Raw genomic sequence first — 13,425 nt, 5'->3', positions numbered from 1 at the left:
TTTCTAATTTTGTCATTCAGGCTATCAGATGAAGTTTTTTAGAGGTGCTAATATGGGTCAGATTATATTAGAGCCTAAAATTAGAGCACACTTGGTGGGTTGGAAAAATTGCTGACCTATCAATCCACTTTATTCTTTCTTTTAAACATTTTCAAATGATTTTTTTTGCTTTTCAAATTTAATTAAAAGTTTTATAGACTAAATTTAAGTTGTTTTATATTTCCATGAAGTTACATGATTAAATAACCTCAACTTGTAAATATAAGCATATAATCCATTTTACATAATTATTCTATTAACATACAAAATGATAATCAATAAAAAATGAGAAATAAAACATGAAATCATGTTTCCAACACAAAACAAAAGCCATACGAAAAATAAAAATAAAATAGTAACATTTTTTCATTAAAATTAAAAAAAATTGAAAAACAAAGGCCAACCTAGAGGCGAGGGGCTAATCCGCCGCGAGCCACAAGTTAAAGTTTAACTTTTAAACCCGACCTGCCACTGGCGGAGCCTGTTTCCCGCTCTAGATTTCATTTCACTATCTCGAAATGTTATTACCGTATCATCAACCATTAATCATCACTAGATTTCTTAAACGCATCCTGAGCCTTCATTGATGAATGAATTTTGGCCGTTGATCTCAACTCTACCTGTTACCTTTCACGGATCCCCTTCCTTCACCTGAGTGCGGCGTTCTTCTCCGTTGTTCGCCATTTGAGTCCTCCACCGTCCGACGGAACGTTTAAACGTCCGAAGAAGCGCGAAGTTGCGGCACAACGTGTTCTTGCATTTGGGATTGATAAGACCGGGTTCAGCAGCTTCTACACTTTGACGGGCAGAATCTTCAATATTGTGAAGTGGAAAGTATGAGGGCTGATTTGTCGAGCTTTGATACAGGGATTGCATGATACAGGGATTAACATTGTCGATGTTGAGGAAGGAAGTAGGAGCTATGTTTCGTGTTCGAGGAAGCTGGGCCCCATTGTCAGGGCCGTTCAAGCTTCTTCGAACTGCATCATTTTCTGAAAACGCTAAAAACTCTTCCGGCAATTCCACGAAGAACGACAAGATCATCCGCGATGAAAGGTATCGGCAGCTGGAGAATCTTGACTTCATGACTGCGGCAAAGATCCTTTTTACCGACCCTCCAAAGAAAAAGAAATTTGGGTATTGTCTTTGTTTCCAAGTTCCTTTTTTTTTTTACGTCATTTGATTACTTTGATTTCATTTATGACTCTCATGGCAAGTTTGTGGGTCACTCAGTTGTGATTATTTTTGGATTTTCTTTTGGCTTTGCTTTCTCTGGCATTTTGCCGAGCAGCTTCATTTCAATGTTGGTTCATATGCTTCCTAGGAAATTTTTTCCTTGTGTATTTTTATATGTGAGTATCATGGCTATTTTCTGTCTCTGGATTCGGCTTCTTTGTTCTCTTAACTCTGCTCTCTTTGGCATTTCATCGAACAGCTTCATGTAGGTGTTGCTTCGTACCTTTTTTGGAAATAGGAACTGAAATTTACTTACAATTCCTCACTACCTCCGTTGTAATAGCTCTATATGCATCTATATCTTTATTAGCACGTACAAGTCTCAGTACACTGAAAAGTCTGTTTAGTGTTTGAATGGGAAATTTTCTATTTGCCACTGATAATGATTATTGGTCTGATCTCATTGTATCTGTTACAAAGGCATCTACATTGTGTGCAAGGGTTTATTCTTTAGAATGCTTGGGTTTTTTTCTTATTCGTTAAATGATATGGAAATAAAACGAATAAAAAAAACTATTTATGATTCTTTACTTCCATTGCTTGAGTTGAAACTTTGCTTGGCATGTATCAAATTCCTTGTCATCAACAAGTAAGAGATCAATCCTTGACAACTTTCATTCTTCTAATCAAAATAAAGTTGATGAGCTTTTGAGTGACTAATATATTTGATATTATAATCGTATGGGGTTTCAATCATTAGTTTGAGCTCTCAAGATAAAAGTTCATCGACAATCGTAAATTGTTGGAAATTATATGGTATGCTGCTGCTTGCATCCCCATCAACATCTGCCTGTTAATAATATATGAATTTATTCTCACATTATTGATCTCTTTCATGGTCAGGCTTGATTTCCATCTTGTGCAACTTTTCTTTGCCTGCTTGCCTTCTTTAGGTCTGAAGCTGACACGTTCAACTTATATTCACTTTCATGACATTTTTCTAACTTCTAGTTCTACTGTCTGAAACAAGTACTTTCTTGCAACAGCTGTATATTTGGTGGCTCAATATGCTCGTTATGATATGAAAATAATGGAGGCGGTATGTATTCTTTCCTTTGCATTAATGATATCTAATTGACATGAAGTTCTGAACATCATATAATTACTGGGGATATCCGTTGGTAACATAATGATAGGATATCTATCATCTTAATGTGCTTTGCACTTGCCATTCCAGGGATTTCAATTTGGAAACCTTTGAGATGAAAATTGCCATATGATCTGATAACAAGGCTTAAGATAGAATTGTGATGCAGTTTTAACTCCCCTGCTAGATATTGGTCTCATAGAGATAATGTCATAGATTTGTCATGCATCATGCAACTGTTAGTGCTTTCACTGTATAAGCAATGCGGATTCAGCATGTTGCATATTTAACGTGAGTCTTGAAAATCATCTTGTGCTAGTTATTATTTGTTTGGTCCATTCCTTGATAGTAATCAGCACTAATAAGATCTAGTAGTGGAGCATGATCCAATTTTTTTGTCAATTTGACCTTGTATATACCTGGAAACAATCAGAGGCATAACAATTCATGCATGTCATTTTGTTGGACTTCCCTTTTAACAATGCATTATCCTCCAAATCATTTCTTAGGAAGTGGAGCAGAAAAGGAAGCTAAGGGATGAACAGGAAGCAAAAGAAAGAGAAGAGTTAGAGAAGTTAGAACCCCCTGATCCACGGTTTCTGGAGGTGAAAGTGAGACTTGACAAACTTGAGGAGGCAGTGAAGGAGATTGTGGCTGAAACAAAGAAACAACCAAGCAGTGGCCTCCCTGTAGATCATTTGAAAGAAGATGAGATAAAACATAAGAAGTCTTCTTCTTCTACAACAAGCGACAATAATATTGCTTTACCACCAGATAAAGCTGTTGAGAAAGACAATGCTGGTAAGCCAAACCCAGAATTTGGCCAAGAGAGTCCAAAGAATGAAATGGCAGCTCCAAAATCTTCTCTTGATGACCAGAAAAGCCAAGGTAAAGGTGGAGGTAATAGTGGCATGTGAAGAAAAACACTCAAGTCGTCGTACATAATTGATACAATATACAGTTTTGTTGTTTTTTTTTTCTCCTGAAAATCTGATGGTTATTTATTTGACTATGTTCTGTGAACAAGAACATGCAAAGGTGCTGGAGGATGAGATCGAATGAGAATACTCTTATGTTCATGAGCTCGTCCTTTTTTCGTTTTGATGTTGCTAGTTTGTTCTACAGGGACACAGAGTAGCTTAGACTCTTATTGTTAGCTCTTTTTTTTTGGGTTTTTTATCCAAAAAAAAAAAAAGAAAATGCTGTTAAGAGAATGCATCTTGTATGAATAGTAATAGAGATTTTAAATAACTGGTGTATAATGTTAGGAACGTTACTTTGATGGAAGGGGTAAGAGTGATAATATATTTGTACAAGGGAATGACAGGAGCATTTTTTTATCTCTTTATCAAGAAAGCTGATTGACCTAATGTCAAATGGTATGTGATGTAATCTCTTTTGTAAAGACACTTTTTTTTTTCCTTTAAGTTTTCTATATCTAAAGTTCTTTTTAATCATTTTGTGTTTTATTGCCAGATATATTTTCATAATTTATTTAGCCAACGAATGAGAGCATTTCTTTCTTTACATTTAAAGTTCTTTCGTTTTAACTTATATTCATAATTCATTAGTAAAGTTGCTTGGCTTTGTGTGAGATACTTCATGTCAAGTAATCTCTTCATTTGGAATAATACTTTTCTTTAGTTCTCTCCCTTTATTTAGATCTAGAGAAATTTTTTCTAATTATTTTGTTTTCTTTGTACTAACATATTTTCATATTTCATTTAGTTAACATATGAGAAGCATTTCTCTCTTTATATATATAGAGAGAGAAAGAATTTTTCCTATTTATTTTGCTCCCACTATAGAATATATTTTCACGATTGTAATGAACAGTGGTAAATAAAACAACTTCTGCACTCGATATCTAACTATAATCTATCTATCTATTCTATTTCTTCAAGTCTTGTTAACTTCTGATATCCCCATACAGGTGAGTAATTTTGGGTTTGAATCAATAATTCATGTTAATAATCAATTTATTTAAATTCGTTTGAATTGGTGAACTAATAATTGGAACTGGTCTTTTTATTGTTTATTAAAAAATGGTATATGTGAATCATCTTTTTTTAAAAAATATACATATATAAATTATGTATTTTATTTTATAAATTATATATTTTATTAATATATTTATAATTATAACTTCAAAAGGAAAATAATTAAAAAATGAATACATATATACATATATGTCATTTTATGCTCACCTTGTCCCTTATCACTGTAGAAACAAGCGATAGTTTTCATGTCTCTTTTTAAGACCTTTATGCTTTACAATTTTTAAATTGAACACTTAATTTTTTTTTTTACGGTAAATAGCTTTACATAGAATCTTAGGATTAATTAATTATGAGGAATTATTCCTCGAATAATAGCAAAACACGAATGAAATAAAAAATTGGATGAGATAGTAAAACTAATTCAAATGAGATTTTTGATCAGATGCTCGAAATGCTCCTGTCAACTGATTGGTCATTACCTTATGGTGATCTCGGCACTTGCTTGATGAGAAATTCTCAGATGTATTATATGTACATCCAATAAAACTATTCAAAATATATCAAATAACATTTTATGTATTATTATTTTTATAATAAAATACTTATTTAATTTTTTGTTTTCTTTCCCTTTCTATTATTATTAATGTTAAAATTAATTTATATTTAACGCCTTATATTTTTATTCATAGATTATAAATAATGTGAAGTATTGGGTCTATTTAAGAATTCAAAGTAGCTGCACCGCTGTGAACTGACTTGGACTCCTGAATGACATGTCTGATGACATGGATGCTGACAAGTCAATAACTAGGGATGGGAGGTGACGTGGCGCGTGGTAGACCAATGGATCCATCTGATGGTTCCTGTTGAGAGACGGGATTGATTCAGACGAGTTTGGCGCTCAGACTTTCCACAAAAAGACAAAGGTTTGAAAACTATGTGGCGTTTTCTCGGTTGATGCTGCTCAATAGTTACCGTTAGTTCCACCGAAATCAAATACAAGGTGCAAAATTCCACCACCACCGTCCCATACAAGTTCGCTTCCCAAAGCTTTTCCAAATTTAAACTCTTCATTTCACAGTGTCACAATCACTCACTCACACCTTCGTCCTTCATATTCAAATTTCAGAGGGTCCCACCTACCGATCGTCTGCATAAGTCTACATATAATATATATGCGCAGCCGTTATTAAATCATTCCCCCATTCGCATATTCTTTTGTCAGGTGAAAAGCAAATCTCCCGGCAACGTTTAAGCCTTCATTGAATCTACCCAGACTCTGCTTCAGAAGTTTGAATACCTGCAATGTCAACTCTTCTCAGATACTGAATCCCATAAAGCTTGATCATTTGAATCATTTCTTTGGCAACCTGATTATGGATGGTTGCAAAAAATCCTCCATATCGGGCCAGTCATACAGTTCTCTCTATGTCAATCCTCTCACTGAGCTCAGACTCAGCCGTAGTTGCAGCTGCGATCATGGCCGTTTAGCTGCTAAAGGTGACGACTTCGAAGATTTCGATCACAGAGGCACCAAAATCTTGACAGATAACAAAGAGAATACGATGCCTAACAAGAAAGAAATTGTAGTTTCTTCTGGTGATGACAAGGAGAACGCAGAGCCCAAAACGTACTCCAATTCTAAGTCTTTGTCCGCTGATAGGATCTTGAAGCCTACTTCGCTTCAGTTCTGCATGCAAGTAAGTGATTCTGAAAAGGCTTTTGGGTCTAAGATATGGGATCGTTTTGATTCGGAGAATTCGAGGTCTCTGAATGTTTGGGACTTCTCTGATTCTGAGGCGGCTCCAGCTTCATCGTGGTCCACTCTGCCAAACAAGTGAGTAAAAACTCTCTTGGGGGGAAAAAAATCCAACTTTGGCCTCAGATTCGTTGATTTTCTCAACTTTCATTCTCAGTTTTGATGAATTTCTAATCCTTCGAGAATTTTAACATTACTTACAAGTTGATCCCTCTTTGACGAATTTATGTTCAGGTCTTTGATATGCAGACCTTTGCCTGTTGATATAGGAAGATGTACCTGTGTTATTGTAAAGGAAGCATCACCAGAAGGACTATCTGGGGGCATACTGTTTTCTCTTTATACCTATGTAAGATTTCCGTAATTTATCAGACAGTTAAGAATCATGATGGGCTGTCATTCATATAATCTAAAATGCATGGCCAAATGTGAAAGTCATAGAAAAACTTATCAGATGAGAATGTTGGTACTTGGTACAGTGGCTGATCTTAGGATCCCTTGACTTGGTACATGTCAAATCATGATTATTTCCTACATTTGAGTCAGCAATGGCAAGACTATTATGAGTGTTCCAAGGCTATACATGGAATTTTTTGTTGTTACATTCAGTGCCTTGTATATATATACCTTCAACCTTGACTTCAGGGCATGTTAACATTCTAGGAAGGTAAGGGACGACAGAATAGGAAACTGGCTGTGGCTTACCACAAGAGGCGAAATGGGAGGTCTCAGTTCACCATAGCTCAGAATGTGAAAGGACTTTTGTCCAATTCAGATGATAGTTTTCTTGGAACAGTGATGGCAAACTTCATGGGTTCAAAATACCACATATGGGATCAGGTTCAGCCTTATGCTCTTTCTCTTTGAAAAATTCAGTACAGGATAAAATACATTTAGAAGCCATCTGGTTTTATCTTTGATTCCCTAATATATTTGGCATATGAGATATCATTATTATGACTTCTCAAAGTTGCATTCCAAGTTTTGGTGATATCAATTACTATCTTAAAGTATTTTAGATGACACTGTCTTAAAAATTCTTCCCTGAAAACTTATATAATCTTACTTGATCTTGTTGATCATAGGGATATCGTCAAAATTGCGGAGTTAAACAACCAAAACCACCACTTTCTGTTGTGGCGTAAGTTCATATCTTCATCCACAGCAACAACCTGAGATGTAATTCTTCTTGCTAATTTCAGACTTTGACTCTTCTTCGCAGATTCATGCCTACCATAGCAACATGTGCAGGAAGTTACAGAAGCATGAGGGTATATGTACCCAAACATCAATCTATGTCACTGAAGAACACAAGTCAGGTTAGCATAAATAAAAGTTTCTGTATTAGCATGAGGTCCTTACTATCATCACATATGATTTACTAATAATTTTCTACTGAAACCGAAAGAACCTTAAAAACAGTATCGCTTAAAATTCTATCTCAGCTTGATGGATTTGTTACAAGTACTTGATGTTCTATTTTCCAGTTCAATACAATGGAATTCTTCAAGTCCAATTTGGTTGTATTCCAGGTACAACATATCAAAGGACTGCCAAAAGATTGGGAGGAAAATCTGGACAAAGTCCATCAGCTATTCTCAAGAATGCCAATTTACAACAAGGTATGAGCCTAAAAGAACATGTTACTTTGTCATGTAACGGTCAGACATTTGAACTTGACTGTATTACCTGTTGGTTTACTTCAGATTTCAAAGCAGTTTGAACTGGACTTCAGAGATAAAGGAAGATCAGGACTTCAGATCCAAGCATCAGTAAAAAATTTCCAGCTGACATTGGAGGTATAGTAGAAGCCTAAACTAGTGGAATCTGTAGTTGTATTGAGAGTTCAAAATGATTGAACTTGATTTATTGACCTGCCCATCTACCTATCTATCTATATGAGGTGCAGGTGTTAGAATTTGATTAGTAAGATTTTCTGTAAAAATAAAAAGAAATTGATAGAATGTGAATAGGCACAGTAGGGCATATTCACATTTTTTTCACCCCAAGGTTGACAAACGACAATCTTTGCATAACCTTATAGGAGTGAAGAACATGACTTAGCATTAACTGTGTCATTTCACGTTCCACCATTTTTCTATACAAAATAGTCTTATCAAGTTAATTTTGACACCTCCACAGAAATAATAGATAGATAGATAGGTACTTAAAGTTATTGAATTTTCTAATCCTTTCATGTATTTTGAGTTACTCTCTTTTGAAAATTTTTTATACACAATGAATTACTGAGATGTATTTGAGGATGAAAACCTCAAATGCTTAAAGATGGGAGCTCTTCATAATATATAACTGAGTTGCTGCTTCTTTTAGAGCTGACTGTAACTGAGACTTTAAGAAGTTTTAGTTAACTTGTCCATGATATGTCCAGGAGAATGGGAGGCAAACAATTCTGCAACTAGGCAGGGTGGAAAAATCCAAGTTTGTTTTGGATTACAGGTATAAACTAATCATTTTGAATTTGATTTGCCATTCAGGACATTTTGGTTTGAACATTAGACTTCAATTTGGGGATTTGAATTACGCCTTTGGGCTTAAAGTTTCTTCAAGTATGTTGGGCCTTGAGCTATGAGATGAAAGACTGCTATAAGCTCTAATACCATTTGTAGTAAAATAATGTCAAAATAAATTGGGACAATTACCTTAAAGCATATGGTGATCCATAGAAGCTCCACATTTGAATTCAGTGAAGAGAGAATGTATTGGTAGAAGAGAGAAAGCAACTCACGGATAGCACATACTGATGACAAGAGAGTAGTATTGTCTTGTTGGAGCAAAGCAATTTATAATGTTGCTGGTCATAAAATCATAATGACCAAAATGTCTCTATCATCTTGAAATAGGATCACTAATAGTAGACATTTTGGTCATCATGATTTTATAAGCAAAAACATTATAAGTTGCTTTACTCCAGCAAGAGAGTATTCCTAGTGAGTTGCTTTCTCTCTTCTAGTAATGCATTCTCTTTTCACCAAATTTAGATCTAGCAATGCTTTGCTCCATGAATCATGATATGCTTCAAGGTAATTATCCTCATTTATTTTGGCATTATTTTACTACAAATGGTATCAAAGTTTATAGTAGTCTTTCATCATGTGTCTAGCCCCCTTGCAATACTGGAATTTTCCTTTAAAGACCTGCTTGTTGGGCTTCAACTTCCTTCCTTATTTATCATGCTTCTTTATCTCATCTTTCTTCTTATCAAATGGTGCTTTGAAATTTGTACCCTTTTACTGACTAGAGCTTGGCTTGCTACTGCTAGTCATATGATGAGTCATGTTCATTGAAGGAGCTATAATGTTTCTTCTTTTCAAAGACTCCTCTTGCTGAGTGACAATAGCAATTAATTGATCGAGAGTCCATTCTTTTCGTCGAGTTTTGTAAGAAGTCCTTGAGAGACTCAAGAATACGCCCCAAAAGAAAACTCTCACCCAAATCAACCTTGAGAGATTTCAACTTGTTGCAATAATTCGTTAGCTTCATCACATGCTCATGAACATTGGAGACACCATCATATGGGTGTTGTTCAGCAGCATTTATAAATACTGGTCCTTTTAGGTGCTGTCAATGGTCATAATTTTTTCATCAACAGCTTTCATAGTTGTTGCCTCACTGGAATACCATCTCTAATATTCTAATCCGTGGTGTATTTCATTGCCGTCAGACAAATCCTCTTGGATTTGTGCCATTGCTCATAGTGGAGTCTTTGAGTAACAGTGGATCTACTATCCAACTCAGTAGGAATATTAAATGTGAGAGCCGAATCAATCAGATAATAATTGCCTAGTAATAGAAGCTGGTGTAAAACAAGACAAGGCAATGTTAATTATGTGCGTATCATAATTATGATAAAAGTTTCCTTAAATCCAGCTTTGGTTCCTATGCAATTATCATCTTCTTAAACTTTGAATGACACAAATTTTGAAAACTAGGGAGGATCTTTGTGTATGCATTTAATTAGTCCGCTATCAGATTGATTGGTTCTCACATATGATATTCTTGCTGAGTTAACCATTGTGTCTACCTCTCTCTAGTTGCACTTATAATACAGCTGGAAAGAAGTTAGTTTTTTTTTTTTTTTTTTTGGTTTTGAAATTTGGTGTTATGCTTTGGTTTTGCACCAAACACTGAATTCATATTTCTCCATCAATTTTGCAGATATCCTTTGACAGGTTACCAAGCATTCTGCATATGCTTGGCTTCCATTGATACAAAGCTTTGCTGCACAGTGTAGCCACTACCACACCATCGCTTTGTTCAACCTCTGAACATGACATTTGCTTTTTTCGCTTTCAAGTTGATTCCATTCAGAGAATATTGGAAATCACAATCTAGAAAGTGGCTTATGGTCTTTATTGAGTTCAAATCATTGCTCATCCCTAGAAAAGGCCATCAATTTCTACTCCAAGAACTTGGAAATCAAGTATCTTTATGCACAAAATCTTTGTGCTCAGTGATCAAACCTAGTTCTTTCAGAATTGTGTAAAGTTAATTTAAATATTCCTCTCAGACTTTTAAGATAGTATTTGGATTAATATATGTGGATTTAGATTTTACATTTAGAACTTCATTATTTAAAATTCATGTATTTAAAATTATTTGTTTAGATGATATAAAAAATTTGAAAGGAAAAAAAATAAGTAAGCAAAAAATAGGAGAGTGATGAGCTTATATCTATTATTTAATTGGTGAGAGATGATAATGTGAAGTTGAGAGAATAGATGAGAGTGATAAAGGGCAACAGTGAAAACACAGAGAATGAGAGAGTTAGTCTGATTATAATTTCAAATGACAAGGCTATATAATTTAATCCAAATTTATATATTCTCACGTATTTAATTGGAGTATTTGATTTAAATTCAAATCTAAATTCAAATTCTCAAAATTCAGATGTACTATCAAATATTCTTTTTGAGAAGATAAAGATATGATGTGGTCCTCTTTTTGTATAAGTGGAACTGTGACTTGAAAGGCATGCGTAAGGGCACTAAATTTGAAAGCCAAAAGCTATACATTAAAGTAAAAAGACTGAGCTTTGAATGGGAATATTCATGGCACATAATGCATGCATATGTGTAGAGATTCCAACTTTTCCAGTTCCTTTTATTTTCTTCTGCATAAAGCTCACTCCCACTCAGCTTTGACGTACCTTTTAAAGCACTCATTTTAAATATTAGCCGCTTGAAATGGGTTGGCCATTTTCGTCTTTGAAGAAAAGTTTAGCAATTATTTTCTCTCTCTCTCTCTCAATCCAAAAAGAAAAAAATTAGCCATTTGATATTTAAATAGATGATGATTTGGCCCTTGTGAATTCTATTCATGCTACTTTTCATTTGTTATTAGATATTAGATGGTTAAAATAGTGTAGAGAACAAAGGTTATGTTCTTTTTTTTTTTTTTTTGGACGGAGAACAAAGGTTATGTTCTAGCAGACCACTTTCAAAGGCTGACAAATACACTCTGAAATTTATGAGTAAAATAATAGAGGCATGAATGAATCCATCAATCAAGGGTCACTATACATTTAAGAGAGAACATAGCACATAACATAGTAGGCAGGGAGTAACAGCTATCTCACCAGTTGAGCTATTTTTGTATTAAAAAAAGGAAAAAATTTAATTATTTGATCTTTATAGTTTTGATCTAGTTATAACTCAATCTCTAAATCTTGATCCATTATAACTAAATTCCTATAGTTTTAATTCAGCTGTAATTCATTTTCTAAAATTTATTTTTTGTAATTCAGTCCCGATAGTTTTAACCACTTAAATATTAGTTTGTAAAACCACTTAAATATTAGTTTGTATGTTTTAAAAAATAAAATTATAAAAATTAAAAATATCTTCAACTTTTAATATTTATAATATTTAAAGATTAAAAGATTAAAATTATAATTCTGAAATTTTAATATTTATGATATTAGCAATAAAATTATAAAAATTAAAATTATGTTAAATTTTATTATTAATATTTTAAATTATTAAACCCTTTTAATCTTTAAAAATATTATAAATATTAAAATTTTAAAAATATTTTTAATCCTTATAATTTTATTTTTTAAAGTATAAAGATTACTATTTAAGTGATTGAAATTATAAGGATTAAATTGTAAAAGTTAAAGTTCATGTATTAACTATTAAATTATAACTAAATTAAAATTATAAGAGTTGAGTTACAACAAATCATTAGCCAAAAACAAAAGAAAAAGAGCTACAACAAGTCAAAATTTAAGAATTGAATTACAATTGAATTAAAATTATGTGGGTGAAATAATTAATTTTTTCAAAAAAAGGGAAGAAAGAAAGGAGAGTAACAGACGATATTCTCATATATTTGTCATTTTCTAAGACAATTTAACAGTTTTATATATTAATCATTTTGCGTGAAAATATGAAGCATTAATTATTATTATTTTTTCAAAATCACCTCTATTTACAACTTCCTAAATTTTTTTACATTCATGCTTTAAATAGGGATATATTTGGAAAGTCATTTCATTCTGGGACTATTTTAATAATTTAAATATATCTTTTTAATTTTGACAAGGTAGTTAAATGCGCTCTTTATTTAAGACCAAATGGTGTACAATGGTGTATGGGCACTAGAGCTATGAGGACTTATCTCACGAGGAAGCACCACATGTTATAAACTTACTTTTTTTTTTAAGAAAAATATAAATTTTAAAAAAAATACTCTTTATTTAATATAATTTTAAATTTATAATTATTTTAATTATTTTTTATTTAAAAAAAATATTAAAAAAATTATTAATTAAATTTTATTTTTATCAAATTATCTTATATTTTGAAATAAAGAAATATTTCTAATGTTATCTTATAATTTGGAATGGGATGAGATGAGTACTAACGAGCTTCTTTCATCAACTTAAATTACACATCTAATCTTATTTATAAATCACTTTTAATATATTTAATCAAAACTAAAAAAATAAAAAATCATTAACTTTGTTTAAAATTTTAATAATTTTTCAAATTTACTTTTATTAAATATACATAATTTAAAAACATATTTTTTATTTAACAGTTAATAGAAGGTGAAACAGAAAATTTGAATTGAAAATTTAATTATGTAATTTATAAATAGTGCTCAAAAATCTTATTTTTTTCTCCTATAAATATGAATAGGATGGATGGGGTATTTTTTAATGACATCATATTTTTCAAATTATCGCATACTACAATTATGATTATAATTTCAAAAATTTAGAGTAATAAATTTAAATGGAATTATTATTAAGTGAAATAAAATTTACTAATATTTTTTTT

General features: G+C 32.4%; 2 protein-coding genes across 2 annotated transcripts; both read left to right on the top strand.

Moving 5' to 3' along the window:
• The first annotated feature begins 594 nt into the window (after positions 1-594).
• On the top strand, positions 595-3,678 carry LOC129288648 (uncharacterized). Its single transcript, XM_054925327.1, has 4 exons — positions 595-1,176; positions 2,119-2,168; positions 2,262-2,314; positions 2,872-3,678. The coding sequence occupies exons 1-4, from the start codon at positions 914-916 to the stop codon at positions 3,277-3,279; spliced, it is 774 nt and encodes a 257-aa protein (XP_054781302.1). The 5' UTR covers positions 595-913; the 3' UTR covers positions 3,280-3,678.
• Positions 3,679-5,570: 1,892 nt separating this feature from the next.
• Positions 5,571-10,695, top strand: LOC129288501 (tubby-like protein 8). Its single transcript, XM_054925116.1, has 9 exons — positions 5,571-6,199; positions 6,356-6,470; positions 6,785-6,961; positions 7,207-7,262; positions 7,344-7,440; positions 7,654-7,743; positions 7,828-7,920; positions 8,511-8,578; positions 10,298-10,695. Exons 1-9 carry the CDS (start codon positions 5,739-5,741, stop codon positions 10,371-10,373), a joined length of 1,233 nt encoding a protein of 410 aa, XP_054781091.1. The 5' UTR covers positions 5,571-5,738; the 3' UTR covers positions 10,374-10,695.
• The last annotated feature ends 2,730 nt before the right edge of the window (positions 10,696-13,425 follow it).

This window comes from Prosopis cineraria, unplaced genomic scaffold (genome assembly GCF_029017545.1).
Source record: "Prosopis cineraria cultivar Desert tree isolate PC_DT_omini unplaced genomic scaffold, ASM2901754v1 PC12, whole genome shotgun sequence".
Lineage (NCBI taxonomy): Eukaryota > Viridiplantae > Streptophyta > Magnoliopsida > Fabales > Fabaceae > Prosopis > Prosopis cineraria.
Note: the sequence above shows the minus strand (reverse complement) of the source record. Positions and strands in the feature narration are given on the sequence as shown.